We start from the raw sequence: 22735 nt of genomic DNA, 5'->3' as shown, positions 1-22735 counted from the left end.
TATCTACCTGACTTAAGGCATTTGCAGTTAAACCAAAAACTTAATAATTAATAGGCCCATGATGTGCTCATTCATTCTATAAATATTTAATGAACACCTACTACATTCCAAATATTATACTAGGTGTTGTGAGTAAAATGTTAACCTAGTCAAAAACGTGACACCTACTATCCTTTTGTAAGAAAGTGTTTTTCTTTGAAGTTATTGGGAGTCAGAAGATCTGGGTTTAATCCCAACGCTACTTCTCACGTAGTTAACTTCTAGCAAGTCCTTTAGCTTCAGTAGTCCTCAGTTAAATCACTTGAAAAATGGCGAAAATAGTACCTGTCTCTCCCATTTGGTTGTATGAGACTCAAAAGACAGCATGTGTGGAAAGACTGGGAGATCTGTATACTCTCCTGTCATTGGCTGCCTTTATTGCTGTGATCCTAATCTTTATGTAAATCCCAGTTTAACAGTCTTACCTCTACCAGCCAGGGTAAAAACCATAAGCTTGACCACAGAAAGTCAAGATGAATACAGATTAAGTTTATCTCTGGAAGGCATTCTGGGCAATTGAGGGAATCAATTCCGCATCTGCTAAGTTTGATTAATCACTTTTTTTTTTCTTTGTGGCTCCACTTAGCAAGTGAACTGACAGAAACCAAAGGCCTAGATTTATCTCCTTGTGCTCAGTGACTGCTGGCTGCCTGTTCAGGGATCACCTCCTGAATTTAATAGTAAATGTTAACCTGCTGGACAGACAGCTCCAAGTTGTCCTCTGATGAGCAGCATTAAATACAATGCCTAAATCACCTGATATTTGGTCAGAGTGCACAAACAATGTCTGAGCAATAAAAATAAGAGATAGGGTGTTTTTCCTATTATTGAAAGATAGCTGAATTAATAAGTTAATCCACCACATTTCTTCCTCATTTATCGGAAAAAGAAAAGATCCACCACATCTCTCTCTCACGTCCTAAGATAAAATAAAGCAAAACAAAGTAAAATAAAATCCAGTTATATATCAGACTCATTAATAATGAAAAGATTCATTTTAAGCACCTTCTTTATGTCAAGCAGTATATCAGATAATTTATATATCTCCAAGTTAAAGGATACTTCTTTTCATATGCAGATACATCTCTGAGGAACACCGTTGTCACACAGTTAAATAGGGTTATGTTTCTACCACTTTCACCTTAGTAATCTCAAAGAGGTAAATACAAAGATACTTTGAAATTCACTGAATATCAAACTGAAAAGTAGAAGTTCTGTCCCTTGGCAGTTGGTCTCAGAACATGATCATATTTCCTCAATTTGATATAAGAGGACTGCTGAACTCCCTAGAACCAATTCTATTACCCCTATCCAGTTGGGGTTGCAGAGAGAAAGGGTGGTGCAGAGTTACAAACAGACCTTCTCAAATCCATGAATCTTGTGTGCTTTATCCCTTAATAATGATCCTATTAAACTCTGTGTGGCCCCGGGCCCTTGTGGCACAACGCATGTACCTTATGGGAACATATGAACCCCTTAAGTAACATGGAATCTAGTAGTGATGCTTATTCGATATTTTTGCCTTTGAGCCCCAAATTTAGCAGGCCCACTTCCATTTGCATGGCACTCCAACACCTTGAGACCTCCCTCCTAAACACAATAGTCAGTTGTGAGAAGGGGCTAGGGGGAGTTGAAATATGGCAGTGAATCAGTGGAGAGAGGAAGATGAGATAAGAGAGAAGGAAGAAAAGACAAAGAAGGATGAAAGAAAGGAACAGGGCAGTCTCTGTGCCAAGAAAAAATTGATGGTTACTGAGCAAGTCATTTGATCTTTATTCTCTTCATGAGTAAAAATGTACCCTTGGGAGGACCTTTTGAAATTCCTTAGCAGAGTCACACAGAAGATGAACAGAATAAAAATTAGTTTGTCTTTGTTCCACTCTTTGCTAAACGAGCTAGACAAAGTGGTTCCTTTGGTTACATAGCCCATTGCCCAACACTGCTCCAATTCCACTTTCTCCTTGGAGCCTTTTCACGACCATCTTACCTTGTAGGGCTTCAGCTAATGGGGGTCCATCTGCCTGAATGTAAGGGAGCCAGTTATATGATGTCCCCTTCCTGTTTGACCCTTCTCTATGTATCTTTCACTATCTGCTTTCTAAATCACCACAGTTCCTTTTTCTTTTACCTTTACCCCCAAGTGCTAACCCTTAATAAAACATCCCCTCCACACATGTCTATTCAATGCAACTTTAACCACAATGTAGCAACCGGCAAGCAAATTTCTCTATCTCTTCCTCCCCTTTGCAAAGCTTCCTAATGGTACAAGCAAATAAACCTAATTTTATTTTGTATCACCAACTACTTAATGTAATAGTGCTTAGTACATCAGGTAGCATGAGTATCAAATAGGCAAATGAACCATATGTTCCCATGTTTAAGGAAGAATGACAGTCTGCATAATGCCAGGCTTATTACAATCTCCCTTCTGTGCTGCCTCTTTGTAATAAAATTTTAAATTGTTCATACTCAACTCCTGAGAGCCTTGTTAAGGTGAGCCTTTCCAAGGGAATACATGCTGAAGATGTCAAGAGCCATCTGATACTCTTGCCTCTGTCACGCAAAGATTTAACAAGCTAAAATCCTGTGTGCTCCTGTCAGTCTTGCCCTCATTTTTCCCTCTTGCCATCCAATCCTCCATTCTTTATCCCCACTGGCCTCCACGGGTCTGGAGCACTGACCCTGTAGCACAATGCATGCAAAACCACCTGCCTGCCATGGTCAGAAAAAGGCTCTGGTTCATTAAAGATGTAAAGCCTGCCTTTAAACTCAGCCTGCCCAGCTGGGTGTGAGCTCTTTTATACCACTGCCTTGGGTTAGACTATTATTGCTGTAGTTCCCTATTTAAAGTGTTTTAATGATGGGTAATAACATCCTGTAGCTTTAAACCAAGGGCAAATATGACAAAGCGAAGAAGTTCCACAAATAAATGGCATCTAATATTCTGGCACTTATTGTATATTAAAATGAGAAATACATAAGCTTTGTTGTGGAGTTGCTGTGAATTTATAGTCTATATCAGTAGGCTTCAAACTTGATCATGCATAAGATCCTTGTGAAAAATGCAGATCCCAGAGCCATGGCCAAGATTTTCAGTCAGTAGGTAGGAAGCAGGGCTGAGGAATCTGCTTTTTTAATATAAGTTCACGCCCTCTGCTCTCAAGAGAAGCCGAGACTTTTGAATACCCCTTAGAGAAACACTAGTTTGATGCAAACATGTTACTTGAAAAATAGAAAATTCATTTTATCTCCATTCCCCCCAGAACTTTGCTTCCTATATTAAATGCTTGATTCTTCATCTTATCTCACTGACGAGGAGATATAAGTCCTCAGTTCAGTTACTTTTTGAAAATATGAATACAGTTGGCCTTGGAATGATATCTACTTACTTTAGTGTTTGCTTCTAATTTCTGAATGACATTTATATCTTCCAAAGTTTACATAAATATTCAACAGCAATAATTTTATAGACAGAAAAGGTCAGTTATTAGTGCAATTTATACAAATGACCTTTTGTTCTTAGTTTGACTTTTGAAGAGAGATCTGATTACTTGATTTGCTTAAAGTACAATGCTCCTTACTTAGAAAGAAACTGTTTGCTCTCCAGGTATGTGTTACACCTTCACCTCCCAACAGACACTGATGGGCATATGTAAAATTAACCAACAGAAATAAATGGGAAGGATAGAACTGCTGTCTTATATAAATTATGATCCAGTCGAAGAAATAAAATCCTAACCAACTGTGTGACAGTCAGTCTTGTTAATATCTTCACAATGAAGTCAGGCTTGTCAGAACAGTGTTTTAATCACTGGCTATTATTTACCATTTTCCTTTATCTTTTTTTCTTTTTTTCCCACTGTAGAATTGTGTTTGGGGTCGAGGGGGATGTTTTTGCTTTTGTTTTGCTTCCAAATGAAATTTATGCTAGAGCCCATTTCATAAAACAGGCTAAAACTGAACCAATCTGGCAAGGGTCCTGGAGGGAAAACCAGAGCCCCTTGCCACGCCCCGTCCACTTCCCTGGCAGCCCCGAGCTGGCTCCCTCCCCACAGCCCGTGGTGCGCCCTCAGAACGCCTTAGATCTCCTGAGAGCACAGTCAGAGAAGTGCTGATTTGGAATGACAAATCTGCTTCTCAAGTGTGACTTGTCAAACTCTTCATTTATTTATAAGCACAGTTGCAAACCAATTTGACAGGCCTTGCGAAAAAATTCTGGGTTTATAAATTTGAATGAGCTCCGAGTCTTGCGGGGGAAGCAGACAGGTCAACAGCTCCAGGGCAGCGGGGTATGTGTCACCACAGACAGAAGATGGTGACGACTGACTCGGCTTATAGTTCAGAAAGGCTTCAGCAGGTTGGACGTAACCGAGCTGGCACTTGAAGGGTAGGTAGGAAGGTGGGAAAACAAAGGTGGGAAGACCTGGTTTTTTTATGTGGCTATCTTACTGCATAGTCAGTGTCCTACGTGATGCCAGTTGAAAGGTTTGGATAGGCACTTACATTCCTCAGTGCAGGATATGATTCCTCTAAGTACAGACACAAATCATTTTGTGAGCCATCCAACGGTTAACTCTTTGACGGCTTAGGGATGCTTAGAGACACATAATTATACCTATTTTTTTTCGTTCTATCTCAGATTAAATTAACTAATACAGTGAGAAATCTGTCCTTCTCATTGTTGACCCTGAATCTCATCAAATAATAATAATAATAGTAATAGTAATAATATTAACTTATAGTACCAGTGTTAAGATGTTAGATACATCATTTCATTTACTTTTTACAAGATGCCTATGAGGGGGGTATTACTTATTGGTATTTTTAGATGGTTAATACTAAGGCTTAGCAAAGTTAGACATCACATCTACAGTCACACAGCTAGTGAGTAATAGAAATGCATTCAGTTCCAGGAGGCTCTGACTCCAAAGCTCCGTGTAATCTTAAACACCACAATGTAGGCTTTCAGTTTAGTTTTCTGATGTCGTATGGTGTCCATCTGTGAAGCTAAAAGCAGACCATCATGCCATACACATTATTTGTTCATTATTTTTTTCAGTTTAAAATACAGCTCTTATAAAAACAGTGATATATACAGTCAAATTCTATTTTTACATCAATAAAAGGTATAGTATAAGTCTATATGTTGTCATAGCACTGATAGATGGAGTCTTAACTCACACCAACAAAATAAAATCAGTCCTCTTAGTGGCTTAGTTTCCTACAGCTACAATATTCAAATGACTGATTGGATTTTTAATGTAACATACAATATAATTTTTGGTGACATATAGACATAGATATACAAATTCAATAAATAAGGATAAACTCCCTAAGCTCTATGAAGGCCTTGATCTAGGTATGAAATTATGTATTATAATTAAGAAGAAGAATAATTAGAGTTAGCAGACAAGGAGTCACATCCAAGTTGGTATCCCATTCTCAGCCACATTTGTAAGCTTACTTTTGTAGACTCTGAAGAAGATACTAATTCAATAGCCAACAGGGATCCAGAATTGGAAACTCCACTCACATCTACCACCAAAACCACCTTCAAGATGGCAGGAGAAAGCATTTCCCAGATACACCATGTTCTGAAAAAACCAAAGGACAGAGGTAGAATGAAAAGGGCTAATAATCCTAAATGTTCCAGCCCAACTCCCTCACCCCCCCTTTTTTTTTTTTTAATACCTGAGGGAAACCAAGGACTTCAGGGATAAAGTTACTAGTTTAAGGTCACAGGGTGTATTTGAATCTTGTCTGTCTATCTCAAAGTATGCTGCAGGTATAAGTTCACATTTGCAAACTTTCAAAGTCTCAAGGAGATCACACAATAGGCTGATCATCATAAATGTAATTGAAGTGTAGCCAAAAGTCCTGACAATGTTTGAACTTCTCCATTCCTTTCTGCACAGCTCTCTCTCCCATTGTGTTTTCAATTGGTTCTCCTGTAGTTATTCTAGGAGCCTACTTTAAAAAAAAACAAAAATGTCTTTTTAAGTCCTGTGTTACAAACTTTTTTGGTCCTTTGTCAACTTTATAATTTCCCTTTTTTTTTTTTTTTTTATTTGCTTGGGTTGTAAGGCATGTTAGCATATGAATCTGTATTAATTCCCTTTTGTGTTTTCTCAGGCATCCCAAAATACTGCAGCAAATGGAGACACTTTTCTTTATCTTTCCTTCCCTTCTTCTACTGAACAGCTAAATACTCCTCTTAGGCCTCTTACACTGGATTAATTTAGCTAAGCTTTCCATCTGATGCTGTTTTGTTAATGTTAAATCACATTTCCTTAACATTTCATGGGCATCAGCCTAGCAGCGCACACTGGCATGCCATCAGAATAAAGACACATCATGACACCAAATAATTATGTTATTTAGCAACTGCTCTTATCTGCCATCTCCTAATTTGTGTCACAATTCAGTCAGCCAGAATCTGTGTTTGTGTTGTGTGTCAGCTACTACAAAGCTGGTGCTTAAATTATTTGGGTTTATTAAACAAGGAGTCACATTTTGATGATCTAAGGTCTGAATATTTGATGCTTGGTTTCTGCTTTGGAGTTTAGGACAGTTGAACCAAGGACTTAACTTTGAAACACTGGCTGTTCACACTGGTTAATTACACATTAGGCATAAAATACAACTGCCAAAAGCAGAAATTAAAAAAAAAAATTAGACACTGGCATCAGTGATGTTTTTATTTCCATGTGAATTAAAAGGTGTTTGAGCCCATTGTAATCTGCAGGTAGGACTTCTATACAATCCTTTGTGAGTTAAACCCTTTCAGTTAGTTGTGGAATGACCCTCAAATCATGTTTGATTAATCATTTCTAGGGATTAGTTATTTAATGTGTTTAAAATAGATGTTCCTCTCATTTGTAAAAGGGGCAGCATAAAGACATCCATGCATGCCTGCTTTCCCCTAGGCACCAAAAGAAATGTGCTTTCTGACAAAACATAGCAAAACCGAATTTATTTGTGCTGCCAATTGGTGATGCCCCTTCATGTAGCTTTTCATTTTTTACTTTTCCTGCCGTACCCACCTCCCATTGCACATATAAATTTAAACACACCGTGCTTAATGTAACTCAGTTCAAGAGACCCAAGAAACACTATTATTTGTCTGGAGCTAGGACAGAGGCTAAGAAAATACTCCAGATATAATTGCTGCATTTTCTGTACATCAGTTAATTAGGAACGCCCTCTCCACCCCCAACAGGATCCCTATCAACATAATAACTTTAAAAGATTTCATGATGGCCTTTGTTAACACTTTAGTTTCATGATTGGAATTGTACAAAAGAATGAGTAAGGTTTGCTCTACATACTCAAGTCTTACCCTTGGTAAGACTGATTTGACTGTATCTCTTCAGTTCTTGTGCTACTTTATACGGTGTCAGCAAACTAACAGAAAGTCAATTAGCCAAATAAGCAGTTTGCTTATACCCATGCCTGGCATTTATTTTTAGGCAAAGAGGTTATTTGTCTTAAGTGACTTTATGTTGGTTTGCTGAATTTACTGATAATATTAATAAATGTACCTGTAGACCTACAAAGAAAAGGCTAAGGATTTCAGAGTAAATATAGTCAGAAAGCATATTTACTAAGTACCAATGAATTGTAGATATTCTTAGAGAATGCTAAGAAATCAAGAGTGATAGTTACCATTTTGGGGGCTCTCATTATCCTTAGGCTTATGCTCGATATTTTTAATAGATGTTAAAATTTAATTCCCAAACAAACCAGTGTTGTTATTATTACCATTATCCCCATTTACATGTAAATTTTACAAGGAAATCAAGCAAGTGCTTCCAATATACCACAGCCAAAAAGGGGGAGCCAGAACACCAAAAAAAGCAAGCTGACTTTAGAGTCCATTGCCTTATAACTCCTATATCACTTGCCTCAAAAAACTTAGCTTTACAGTCTATTTAGAGAATGAAAACTTGTCTAAAAAGAAAATTATGATGAAGGCACTAAGGCAATACAGTGAAGCAAAGATAGTCTTTTCAGCAAATAATGCTGAAACAATTGAACAACCACAAGCAAAAAAAGTTTTTTAAATGAATCTAAACATAGACCTTACACCCTTCCCCAAAATTAATTCAAAATTAAAGGAAAAAAAAACTGCACTGTGAAACACAATACCCACAGAATGAGAAGTCAAGCCACAGACTAGGAGAAAATATCTGCAAAATATACATCTGATGAAGAACTGTTATCTAAAATATGCAAACGATGATTAAAACTCAGGGATAAGAAAACAACCCCAATAAAAAAATGGGTCAAAGACCTTAAGGGACACCTCACCAAACAAGATATAGAGATGGCACACATGTATTTGAAGATTCTCCACATCGTATTTCATCAGGAAAATGCAAATTAAAATGAGATGCTGCTACGTGCGTATTAGAATGGCCAAAATCTGGAATACTAACACCAAATGCTGGCTAGGATGTGGAGCAACAGGAACTCTTTTTCATTGTTAATGGGAATGCAAAATAGTATAGCCACTTTAGAAAACAGTTTGGAGGTTTCTTACAGTACTTAGCATACTTTTTCCATACAATCCAAGTATCACATTCATTAATATCTTCCCAAAGGACTTGAAACTTACGTCTATACAAAAACCTGCACACTATCACTTATAGTATCTTAATTAATAATTGCAAAAACTTGGAAACAAATAAGATATTCTTCAGTAAGTAAATGAATAAAAAATTGGGGTTCATCCAGACAGTGGAATATTATTCAGTGCTAAAAAGAAATGAGATATCAAGCCATGAAAAGAAATGGAGGAATTTTAAATGCATATTACTAAGTGAAAGAAGCCTATCTGAAAGATTACATACTGTGTGATGGCATTATATGACATTCTGGAAAAGACAAAACTATGGAAACGGTAAAAAGATGAGTGGTTGCCAGGGGTTAAAAGAGGGAAGAATAGGGCGCCTGGGTGGCTCAGTTGGTTAAGCGACTGCCTTCGGCTCAGGTCATGATCCTGGAGTCCCGGGATCGAGTCCCGCGTCGGGCTCCCTGCTCGGCGGGGAGTCTGCTTCTCCCTCTGACCCTCCTCCCTCTCATTCTCTCTGTCTCAAATAAATAAATAAAATCTTTTAAAAAAATAAAAAAAAAGAAGAGGGAAGAATAAATAGGTGGAGCACAGAGGAATTTTAGGCCAGTGAAAATGCTTTGTGTGATACTATAATGATGGATACATGTCATTATATATTTTTCCAAACCCCAAGAATGTACAACACCAAAGGTGAATCTTAAGGTAAATTATGGACTCTGGATGATGATGATGATTATGATGTGCCAATATAGATTCCTCAGTTGTAACAAATGTACCACCAGTGGGAATGTTGATAATGTGAGAAGCTATGCATGTATGGGGGTATATGGGAAATCTGTACCTTTCTTTCAATTTTACTACAAAGCTAAAACTGCTCTAAAAAATCTTAAAAAAAAAAAGAAAATTCAAAACACAAGGTAGCATAATAATTCAGAAAATGATTTAATAGAAAAAGGACTGACTCAGGATCAGAAGTCCTGCATCCTGGCTGTGGTTAAGTAAAGTATTAAACCTCCTTGCGTATCCGTTTATTGATATGCAGAAAATTCCTAATCTTTAATATTTGGAGAAAGAGGAAGAGAAAGTACTGCAGTGTGGTTGAGAAGCTGCATGTTTTAGCCAGGTTCCCTGGGAACAGCTTAGAGTGAGGCAGGTACATACAGACAACAATGCAGGATCATATTTTATTGTACTGGCTATGGACTCATTTTAAGAACAGAAACATGCAACTGGTAGTTTGGCATCAGTCAGCCACATAGACTATCTCCAGACAGAAACTATGTGGGAACAGTCTTTGGAAGGAAAGAAAAAGGGACTTATATGCTGGCTGCCATTTTATGATGGGGCTGTATTTGGACTTTTGACAGCCAATGGTACTGAGAGAACCTGAAAGAATGCCTGAGGTGGGTCTTTAATAGTGGGAATCCAGAGTAGGCTTGGGAAGATGGATGGGATTCAGATAAGCAGAATGGAGGGCAAATCCTCTGGTAGGTACTTGGGAAAAACCTTTATCCGGGTTTTCATCTGGGAAGTCTGTGAAGATATACTCTTAAGAAAAATGAATCACAGACCTGTACCTCTGAAACAAATAATACATTATATGTTAAAAAAAAAAAAAAAAAAAAGAAGAAGATAGTAGGAAGGGGAAAACGAAGGGGGGAAATCGGAGGGGAAGATGAACCATGAGAGACTATGGACTCTGAGAAACAAACTGAGGGTTCTAGAGGGGAGGGGGGTGGGGGGATGGGTTAGCTGGGTGATGGGTATTAAAGAGGGCACGTACTGAATGGAGCACTGGGTGTTATATGCAAACAATGAATCATGGAACACTACCTCAAAAACTAATGATGTAATGTATGGTGATTAACATAACATAATAAAATAAAAAAAAGAAAGATTTTCAAATTATGCACATTTGTTTTCTCTCTGGGATTTACACAACTCTTTTCTGAAAAGAATATTTGTGCTCTGTCCTGAATGGCAGAGAAGTAAAAGAGACAAATAACATATTTAATAATTTCTTCCATAAATTTTCTTAAATGTTCTAGTATATGTTTCCTCTCATTTAGAACTGACTGAAGATTATAAATGTATTGTGCTTTACTGAAAATGATCTACATCATTTAGTAGAGAGGCTAGATTTTATTTTCTATCACCCATTCAATCATCTCTCAAGATAGCACTTCATTTTTGTTCTATGGTCATCTCTTTCTCTTTTTTGGGTGTGCGTGTTATCTGTGTGTGTGTGATCTCATTCTTGTTTTTGTTTTTACTGCTCTGATGGTCTTATAAGGAATGATAAAATAAGGTTGCATTAATCCATTGATTACATCTTTAAATTTCCCTTGGCTAGAGGTGTGAGCTGTTTTCTGTGTATAATTACCATTAAAGCCATTTAAAGTTATTGACTTAAAAAGATGGGAAAGAGAACCTTTACTTTGATTTAAATGAGCTAGCTTTGATATTTACTTGTTTGTAGATCATGTCAGTCATTTTTTGTAGCTTGTTAAAATAAGGAATTTTTAAGAGATAGTTTATTAAATGACAGTGAAATTGGCATAGATATTACACCTTAGCTATGATAATCAGGTGCTAAACTTATTAAAATGTAATATCAATATTTGATCTAAAGTGGATTCCAGTGGGACATTTTCCTAAAACCTAAATTGTGTAGAGTTGGAATTTATACACACTTTTCTACTTCATATCTAACTCATTTTAATCCAATCTATTTTACATTTTCTAGATATCAGTAAAATTAGACCGTCAATTAAAATTTCATGGTCTGCAGTATTATCTTTAGACAGAACTGGAAGCAATACTCCAGTTAATAATCTAACTATAAAAATAGCAGTATTGCTCTAGTTTCAGCAATAAGAAATTATAATTGCTCAATGTCCTAATTTCTTTTAGTTTAAGAAATTTAGCTATTGCTAATCTTCTGCATCCTCAAACTTTGTGATGGGCTATGGTTGATATCAAACAAACAAATAGAAATAGAGACTTAGTCATTTTTGAATCATGTGGATCTATGTATACAGATTTGTTTTCTGTATGTAGGTTAACCAATGATTGGATATATATTAGATTCACTGTAGTCATAACTAGATGTGGGTGCTAATCTCTATTATATTTAGGAGGTTTATAATAAACAGGCAACACAGGAAAGCAAGGATAAAAACATTCCACATTAGTCTTTCTGTAGTTCCTCAGAATGACATAAAATTTGAAATACATTTCAGGTAAAAGTCCTATAAGTTCATTTCATTGGTAGTCCATCTTCCTGGTATTTCATTCATAATAACGCATCAAGTAGAAGGCAAAGGGTATGAAATCAGGCAAATGGGTAGACTATAACTTTTGTTTTCTGTTTATGCCCCTAATATTCCCTGACAGTAGGAAGAATGAAATGTTGGATGTTCAATCACTTCATATAGTGTTCCTTCAACTTACCAGTTAACCTTGAAATGCTTACATATATTGATAGTTCAGTTTTCCACATGTTCTATTTTCTAATGTCACCATAAAATCTACCAATGTCACCTGACTGTCAGACACAGTTTGTACTAGCGAATTTCTACCTTTTTTATGCTCAGGATGCAATTAGAGGAGTAGTTTAGTACATTACAAATGCCAACTATTAATTTTTCAAAAGTTGAATGGTCATGATACATCCACACATGTAAATGTCTTTAAATTCTAATTTTTACAGAACATTTTAAATGCAAATGCCTTAATTTGTGATTTAATCATCTAAATAGAATACTAAGCTCTGGTAATTTCGGGGAAATTTTTCTATTCAATAGTGCAAACAGTTGAAATATTCTAATTAAGTGAATATTTGAGAATAGAGACTGGGGAGGAAGGGTGTTTATCGCTCATGAGAAAATATGCATATGGACTCTCTGAAGGTGAGAGTATTAGTCTCTAATATTAAAGGTTATTCTGTACAAAGCTATATAGATATATAAAATAAGTAAACTGCTCAAGTTTGTGCTCTTAGTAACTATATTATTAGTAAACTATGCTTTGGAAACTGAAGTGAAAGAGCACTTGCTCAAATAGCTGCTTTCTGGTCCAAAGAGAAAGACAGGTTGGAATCTGGGCCCTACACTACCTAGTGGGTAACTTGAGTACATTATTGCTTCTTTCCTTGTCTCAATTTCCCCATCAGGAAACTTGGGGATGATAACAATAGTGAGCCCAGAGGTTTGACTTAAGGATTCAGTGAGCTGACATTTATTATTCAATTAGTAGAGGGCCTGTGTAGAGTTGACCTGTAATAATAACCTCCTTGGATTTTGACCACTGAGTTTATTCATAGAGAAGTATGTCCTTGGTAATTATCACCCTATTTCTCTTATTTCTATTATAACATCTAACATTGTGCCTAGAACTCAGTAGGTATTAGTAAGTATTTTTAGGTATTAGTAAGTATTTGCTGAGTAAGTTTAGAAGAAAGAGTTAGCATTGTTCCATTTCCATTTATATATTTAAATTGCTATTAAATTTTCTTTTCAATTCCTTTTATCTATTTCACCCACCCTCCACCTGCCTCACCTCTGGTGACCACCAGTTTGTTCTCTGTATTTAAGATGCTTTTTTTGTTTGTCTCTTTCTTTCTTTGTTCTGTTTCTTACATTCCACCTGTGAGTGAAAATCATATGGTATTTGTCTTTCTCTGAGTAGTTCACTTAGTATTATACTCTGTAGGTCCATTCCTATTCTTGCAAATGGCAAGATCTTTTTTTTTTTTTCTGAGTAATATTCCATTGCGTATATGCCACACCTTCTTTATCCATTCTTCCATGGATGGACACTTGGGTTGCTTCCCTGTCTTGGCTATTAAAAGTAATGCTGCAATAAATATAAGGTTGCATGTATCTTTTTGCATTTGTGTTTTTGTTTTCTTTGGTAAATACCTAGTCGTAGAATTACTGCATCATATGATAATTCTATTTTTAATTTTTTGAGGAAACTCCATACTATTTTCCACAGTGGCTGCACCAGTTTGCATTCCCAACAATACCACATGAGGGTTTGTTTTTCTCCACATCCTCGCCAACACTTGTCATTTCTTGTCTTTTTTATTTTACCCATTCTGACAAGTATGAGGTAATGTCTCATTGTGATTTTGATTTGCATTTCCCCAATGATGAGGGATATTGAGATCTTTTCATGTTTCTGTTGGCTATTTGTATGTCTTCTTTGGAAAAATATCTATTCAGATACTCTGTCCACTTTTATTTTTTATTTTATTTTATTTTTTTTAAAGATTTTATTTATTTGAGAGAGAGAGAATGAGAGAGAGAGAACACATGAGAGGGGATAGGGTCAGAGGACGAAGCAGACTCCCTGCCGAGCAGGGACCCCGATGCGGGACTCGATCCAGGGACTCCAGGATCATGACCTGAGCCGAAGGCAGTCACTTAACTAACTGAGCCACCCAGGCGCCCCCTGTCCACTTTTAAATAGGATTATTTGGATTTTTTTTGGTGTTGATATGTATAAGTTCTTTATATATGTTGAGTATTAACCACTTATTGGGTTATATCATTTGCAAATATCTTCTCCCATTCAGTAGGTTGACTTGTCATTTTATTGATGGTTTCCTTTGCTGTGCAAAAGCTTTTTATTTTGGTATTGTCAATAGTCTAATTTTACTTTTGTTTCCCTTGCCAGGGTAGACATAGTGAAAAAAATGTTTCTATGACTAATGTCATAGAAGTTACTGCATATATTTTTGTCTAGGAGTTTTATAGTTTCAAGTCTCACATTTAGGATTTTAATCCATTTTTAGTTTATTTTTGTGTATAGTGTAAGAAAGTGGTCCAGTTTCATTCTTTTGCATGTAGCTGTCCAGTTTTCCCTGCACCATTTGTTGAAGAGATTGACTTTTCCTCATTGCATATTCTTTCCCTCCTTTGTCATGGATTAATTGACCATATAATCACAGGTTTATACCTAGGCTTTCTATTCCGTTTCTAAACTGCTATTGAATTTTTAGAAGCTGTACCACATTAAATGATCCTCACATATTTTCATTTAGGCTTTTATTGTCTATAAGCAGTATGATCTCTGTATTAGGTCCTAATATAAATATAAATATATATTATATGTAATCAATCACTTGATTGCCTTATGCTTCCCTCTCTATAACTATATTCTCTTTGCTAATTATTCACAAAAATCTTTATTTTTAATACTAGAATGTTTTCTCAAATTTTTTGATAGTCAAGCTTATCTATATTTGTGGCTGTGTTTTGTTTTAAACACCAAAGAAGCTTATATGAAATCAAGATAGAATATTTTAATATATTTTATTAATATGTTCTTTCCGTCCCTCCAGATACCATTTTAAACTACCTTTTAGAATATTTCAAAAGAAGAATAAAAAAAGTCAGTCTTTATCTTTCTCTATGAATATTACCAAAATCATGAATTAAAATGTTTCAGCTAATTTTTATAGGTGCTTTCTTCCTTACGTGAAAATGTCAGCTGTTTAGTACAGTTTGATTTTAATTGGTTGTTCTTTCTTTCTTTTATTTTAATCATTTCTGCTAAGCCATATTTTAATATGTGACAGAACTTGAAATTCTCACTTTTTTTTTTTTACTATTTTTTGTTTAATAATTCTGCATAAAATTAGGGCTATGATTATGTGGTTTGATTCCATCTATGTTATCATAGATTAAGTTTTCTTACTATATTTTACCATCTCTTATTAATTTAAAAAAATAAATGATAAGTTGAAATATTCATACTATTTATCATATTATAAAATTTCTAGTTATAGTTAAATCTCTGGCTTTCAATATCCTAGGTTGTTATGGAGAATTATTTTCCTTTAATCATCTGTTTTTAATAAGTGATAAGTCAGTTTGGTTGCTAATTTGGTTATTTTCAGAAAATATTTGAATCTAACCTTTTTTTATCTTTTATACATTTTTGCATATTGATCTTAGGAAAACAGTATGGATTCTTGCTTAGAAATAAAGATAATCTTTACAGACTGAAGTTTAACTTATAATTAATTAATCAATGCTTCTCAGACCTTATTGTGCATACTGATTACTGGATATCTTGTTAAAATGCAGAGTTTGGTTCAGTAGGTCTGGGATGAGACCACATTGTGAAAAGCAAACACAGATGACTATTCTAAGGGCATCTAATGATGACTCAATAGGAACTTCTTGAACATCAAAATTAACATGGAGAATTAGTCTACTCAAGTAACTATGGATGGTTCTGGAAAGAGGATGAGTGCTAGAGATAACATAGAGATAATATAGAGATATGTAACTTTCAATTCATTCTCTAATACTTATTAACTATTTACTCTTGGACAGATTGTAATTTTTCTTGGTCTGCATTTTCAGTATTTCGAACAGTACTAGGCACTTGAGAAATATTGGTTGACTGATTAAGATTTCAACAGAAATAATCAATTTCAGTGATGACAATTTCAATTTAACAAACATTATTGAACATATACCATAAGCCTGAAAAGGGTAGTAATATCAAACCACTTTTTACATGAATTGTTCTTTTCTGAAAGCTAAGTGAAAAATTATCTGACATACAAACACTGGCATTACTAGCTGGGACATTTGTCTGATGGACTTTAGATATCAGCAGATATATATTTTATATCACTTAAATTGTCTTATTGGCCAAAATTTAACATTTCTATGTTGCTGAAAATTCCTAGTTTTTCCTAAATTCTAGAGATAAGTAATGCACCCAAATACTTCTCACATTGATCTCTTCTAATTAAATCAGTTACAGAATTATATTTGGCCAGGAGTTTGCTGCATATTAGAATAGCTTTACTACTACTGTGTCATTAATGGTATGATTCAACTGTTAATGTAAATTGCGACCAAGAAATCTAGACATTTCAGAAAATAAATGAGATATCAAATGTCTGCTGTTGGAGAGTACTCCAAGATAATGACTTAAACAAAAATCTGATTACATGCCATGGAACATTCTAAACCCAGATGTGGCCCCAGCTTCTCACTTGATGACAGAATGTGGAACACATCATTAATAATAAACCCAACATCAGAAGCTAGCTTCATACAAATTGTAGTTGGCTGATAATTCTCTTGGTTTCAAATTGGGTAATTAATTATATTAGCTACATTTTGTGTGATACACATATTAGGCACAATGATATGTTTGCAATGAAACAAATACTGTTTGGTATTGTTAATGGATATGACATGCATGGCAATTGCTATGTCTTTCTTTCTTTTAAAATTATTGTTGTGACAAATTAGTTTTCATCACTTATTTTTGTACAACCCTGACTACCTACTAGTGTTTTAAGAGCCGTGTTTTTAAAAAGTTGCTAATTATGTTTATGAGACATAAAATGGGGCACATGCTTTAATTTTTCCCTTTTTTTTTTTTTTGCCTCCGTATTAAAACATTTAATGGTGATTTTGTCAAGAAACCAATCTTGGGCTTTCCCTGATTACATCAGTGGTCTGATAATTTGCTTTTGATTACTTCTGAGTTTCAGAGAAAACGTAAGAATCATTTTATGAAAGATTAGAACTTCTTAAACAGCTATCCCTTCATTATGTGCTATGTGATTGCATGTATATTAGGACGATTTAATGCAGTCTGATTCATGAAGGCTTCATTCTCTCTATGATAGGCCACGTAACAGGATAAGCCTGGGCCCTTTGGCTATGAAACCACGTAGATGGTTCCTTCAATTCACTAGCTTTGGTAAATACTGGCATTGAGAATCTTGTTGTTTGGTGGCTGAAAGTGCTAAGTAAGAGCAGGCTTATAGAGCTAGATTAAACAATGTGAAAGTTAGCTCACATTTCTCTAACGCCAAGTTCAAAATTTTCACCAGAGAGTTGACTTTTCAAAATGCATAGTGAATAGCTGCATTTGTTATTAATCAAGCAAATGGGCATTGTAGCATCAAGCATCCCTTTTATTTTTAATAGGCTTCAAAATCAACAATAATTCAAGTGATAGTATGATAATTATCAATACTGTGTCAGAATAAAAGCAAGTATCATTTATTCTACTACAGGGGTTCAGAGATTGCTCACAATCAAGAAGAGGATAAAAGGAAAGGAATATGCCCATGGTTTTAGTAATGTTTTAAAATGAAAATAAATGGTTAAGGCTTATTTTAAGAGCCTTACTTCTGTTAATTATGCATTTTCTTTTTAGAGTGTTTCTCTCAGAGGATGGCAGCCTCAAGATATATAACGTTACTAGGTCAGATGCCGGATCATATACTTGCGTAGCTACAAATCAGTTTGGCGTTGCAAAGAACACCGGCAGCCTAGTCGTAAAAGGTATTTTATTATCTTCATTTGTGCTTGATGAACACTGGAGACATGTATGCATATCACAACCTCTATCGTAATGTCAAACCTGTATCATAGTGTATATGTGAAATATTTGATTTCACAATTTATTTAAGAGTTGTGTTCCCATATTTATATTCATTAATAGTATGTTTACTTTGCCAGTGGGATACCATGGCAGATGTGAACACTTTGGCAGTTGAAATGCTGTCAGTGGGTAATTAAACAGAATTAAAACCGGCACCTAAAACATTTGAATTTTCACAAATGCCTTAGTGTAGGGAGCTATGGACATTTTGATAAAGTCAGTTGATAATATTTTTCTTGGTTAAATTTCCTTCAGAAACTCTCATTTTGTATGAAATTTTTACCATGGATATAAGATTGCCAAGTACCTAACCAGTTCATTTATTTATATAACTCTAGTGCATAGCTAGTGAGATGCAGAACCTCTTGCATACACTTTAGTGAGTAGTTTGTTTCAAAGAGAAAAAAAAAAATTAAAATATCTGTGTCTGTGTAAGTCATTATTATAGTCCCATCACAGTAAACTTATAAGCTCACATAATTTGTGATGATAAAACTGCATACTCTATTCTTCAGACTTTTAAGCTACTATCAATACAAATGTACTTCCATATATCACCAAGGGACATAATTAGTATTCAAGTATCTATTCCCCATCTTTGCTACTTTACTTTGTTGAATCTCAGCTCATAAAACTAGTATGTTTACTGGAAGACATGCCACTTTTATTATTTCATTGCCTCCTGGATGGTTAAAATGACAGTCTTGATAAAATAGTTTGAACAGCTAATTAAGCCCAAATAATTAAATTCAGCAATCAGTGCTTTATCAGCATTTCTATTAAAATAAATATATTAAATAAAAAGTAGTTAGCTACTACACTTCAACTACCCTTTAAAATGTCTCAAGGAAAAAAAAATACCTACCTTTATCCCTGGAAGATATTTTTGCCAACATTGTCTTAAGCATACTACATTATGCCTGCTGACAGTTGTCTGAAACACTCAGGGGTAATGTGATTGATGTAACTTGTGTCAAAATCTTACCAGTGTGGCACATTTTGAAAAACTTTACTTCCTTAAGATTGTATTGTCATCAGATTTTTAAGACAGAGATGGACTTACCATTTCAAGGAATATGCTGTAACTATATCTAATCATAGGATATGTCTCCAGCAAATGTTTGGTACTACCCATATACTGAAAAACATACTTTTCAGCATTAAGGAAAAACAAAAGAGGAGATTTATTCCCTCATTTCAAATTAAGAAGGTGCAGGTCGTAGGCATTCATTTTAAAAATATGAAGAAGGTTAAAATATGGTGGAGGACATCACAGTTAATTTTTCCAAGAATGGAGAAATCCAGAGGGAATTAAAACATAAAATGTAAAGGATAGAAGTTATCGGTAGTAGAAACGTAGTTTTTCAATGAAAGTTTCCGCAGAATACTGGTGATCCAATAGGTGGACCAGTGGTTTTACTGCTAAAATACAGTGACGGGCATCCTTTTATCCCAGAGATTCTGGTGATAAAAAAGTTATTGGATACGTCGGACTGAATGAATAGTTTCTCTTCCTCAAATGTTTCAAACATTTGGCATCATGATGCTGTCCTTTAGCAAAAAATGGGAGAAAAGTAAAAGGAGGAGGCTCACATAAATATGTAACTCTGGAGAAGCTGGACCATGCTTACTTCTCAAGGTAGCAGTTGGATATTTCAGATATGTAACATAGCCATGTTTTTTGCTAGATAGTTTCCCAGTTCTTCGGATAGAAACAAGTTCATCTGTAATTTGGGGTAGTCCATAAAACACACGATCAACTCTCTCTACAAGGGAGAAAATAACTAAATAAGACTGCTCAGTTTAATACAAAATGAAACAAAGCAAAACACAAAAACTCGACGTAGTTTTATTTATTTCTAGTGTTGTTTGCTGGGGCTATTGAAACAAAATTATCGCAATCTGCATTCCTGGTCACCTTAATCTTTTCCGCTCTTCCTTCCTTGGTAGGATTTTTCATTTTCTTATATACTATATACTTCACTTATTTTTCATGTCTATGTTTTTTTCTCCCTCTTTCCCTTCCTCTAGAAGGAAGCATAAAGAAGGCAGGAATGTCACAAATGCTAGAATAGTCCTGGGAACTGTATGTGTTCAATAAATAATTATTGATTGAGTGAAATGATTTTATCTTACACTCTTAAGTTCTTAGATAATCTCCGTTCTGATTTCCTTGCTCTAAAATATGAAGGTTTTCTATTTCTCAGGGGTTAAGCTTAGGATACTTTGCAATGAAGAGCATCAAAGGAAAATAATGAACTTCTAAAATGTTTTCACTTTCCCTATTTTAGGGTTTGTAGTTATGTATTTCTAATACAAAGAGAACTCCTTACTCGGCAAGGGGGAACAAATGTGAAGCTACATGAAAATCCTACAGACTTCATGGAGAGAACTCACTGTTCCAATATTTTCAGCACAAAGAAGAGAATCATTTACATATGCAAACAGGGCATATATCAGTATGCATGAATATCAAGTAATTTTCACTCATTTATATCTAATAATGAGAAGGAAATTGTGTTTGTTATTTTTAATCTTCATGAAATACCCACATTCCATTTTAAGGGGGATCTATTTGCTTCTTTGCCATTGACAAGAACCACGTTATAAAGAAACATGTACATACACAGTAACACAAAAACATACATTTAAAAATAACTACATAAACACAAAATGTGTACAGTACAAATAAAAGCATCTCTAGAAACTTGATTTTTTATTGATCTGTATTCTATGATTTTTTTATTAAACTATTGGATTGCTATGTAAATACAGGTCTAAGATAAATCTGTCATTAGCATATCCTCTTAACTGGACTTCTATTGCTAATTCTCTTTCAAGTAGGAATGTTAAAGCTATTCCTGACAAAGAATTATTATTTTACAACCTACAAATTTGAAGCTTTAATCTGAGAAAGAATTATAATAATATGCATTGATTCAACCATTTTCCTGACTATTAAGAGTGTAGTCATCTGGTTGTTTAAGATGATTTAATGTGTGTGTGTGTGTGTGTGTTTGTATTTTCTAGTCTATGATGTTCATCTGATTGTCATTACAGAGTCAAATATAATTTTGTTTCTCACACCAAAATCAGCATATAGTGACCTTACTGGAAATAAGGTGGTAAGGAACAAATGAGAAAAATTTCAGTAAAGCTGATGAAACAATCATCTCTCTTTGAATTGACTTATCAGCCTCAGTCATACAAGAAATGTTGTTGTTAGATAACATGTAAAAAGATAATAGTTACAAGAGTAAGATATTTTCCAGCTTAGTTTTGGCTGATATGGCTTATCTGTGTTAAGAGGATTTTGAAGTTATCTGCACTGTATGTCAGAGATTTCTATTTCACTCATGCAGCAGGGATAAAGCCATTTTCCATTCAAACATCGGGAGTGCAATTAGCATCAGCCTTGCCAGAGCCTCAGAAGATGCCCAGTGTAATCTGAGGACATGTTCCATAGGCACAAACAAGAAATCGAAAAGAGAGAGAGTTTAGGTGTTTTCATTTTGGAGGACTTGCCTAAAATTAGAGTGTGTACATACACTTAAGAAGTATATGAAAATCACATAAAAGGGGAAATTATTTGATCTGGCATTTGAAAAATTATTAAAAAGCAGAGTAACAGTAGGCTATAAAAATGATCTTGTTTGCAGGCAACATTTGTCTTTGTTTCCCCACTGGAGAAGTTTTGGATGTTCAATTATAGGCCTCATTGCTTCAGCATTATTTTCAACTGAAATGTCGGAACTTGGAAAAGCATATCTAATGTGCAAATTAAGTTTATTGCTGCTCATTTAGTTGTTTATGCTTTGTGATAGAAGTCTTTATTATACCAGCATGGAGAGTGGCCTATCCGTTTTCTCCAGCAGAAGAATGGTGTGCACCATTATGGTTCTATATTTACGAAGAGAAATACCAAGATAGGTAGATAATTAGGGGCTTTGTGGCTTCAACAGGCAGTTTAAAGGATTTGAGGTGTTGAGCCCAGCTTTATTGAGAAGCTCAGCTTTATTGAATAAACCAACAGTACAATTTCACAGAAATGACAAAGCACATTGGAATACATTGGTCATATTTTAGTGGCTGAAAAAGGCACTGCGGAGAAGTCTCCCAGTACTGCTAATATTTTCCTCGGAATGTTTAATTATGTACTCCAGTTTTCCACAAAGAATGATTTAAAGCATTTTTATAGAAAGCAAGCTTTGATTTAAAAATTATTAGTGGAAGCATTTAATTTTTCAGGTGAAAAAATACATAGTGAATTTGTATACTGGCCAGGAATTTTCTATCCCCCACCAATATTGAAAATAATGCTGAGTGAACTCTTTTTTTTTTTTTTTTTTTTTTTTTTTTTTTTTTTTTTTTTTTTTTTTAACTTGAATCCTAGTTTTATTCCAGATTTAAAAAAATCTGTTCTGTTTTAGAAATTTGAAATGACATGCTTTAGCAATGTTTTTGTCTTTTAAAGCATCACTTGAGATAAATTTAAGAATACTTTCCTTGAAATACATAAAATTAGGAATTAATCTGGAAATCTAATAGGACAGGAGAAGGACAATTTGCCTCAAGCTTTCACCTTTTGCAAACATAATAAAAAATTAAGAAATCAACTATGGATTGATAAAAGGTATATATTCATGATTAATTGTATAATGTTATATCTAAGATACATAATATTTATTT

General features: G+C 34.8%; 1 protein-coding gene across 1 annotated transcript in view; it reads left to right on the top strand.

Moving 5' to 3' along the window:
* Positions 1-22735, top strand: part of CNTN6 (contactin 6) — a 306049-nt gene that overhangs the window by 230624 nt on the left and 52690 nt on the right. The window contains exon 12 of the mRNA XM_021695279.2: positions 17819-17946. Coding sequence (XP_021550954.2) covers positions 17819-17946 — 128 coding nt within the window. The remainder of the gene's footprint in view (positions 1-17818; positions 17947-22735) is intronic.

This window comes from Neomonachus schauinslandi, chromosome 1, assembly GCF_002201575.2.
Source record: "Neomonachus schauinslandi chromosome 1, ASM220157v2, whole genome shotgun sequence".
NCBI lineage: Eukaryota > Metazoa > Chordata > Mammalia > Carnivora > Phocidae > Neomonachus > Neomonachus schauinslandi.
The sequence above is the reverse complement of the archived record's forward strand: the minus strand, read 5'-3'. Positions and strand labels throughout refer to the sequence as shown.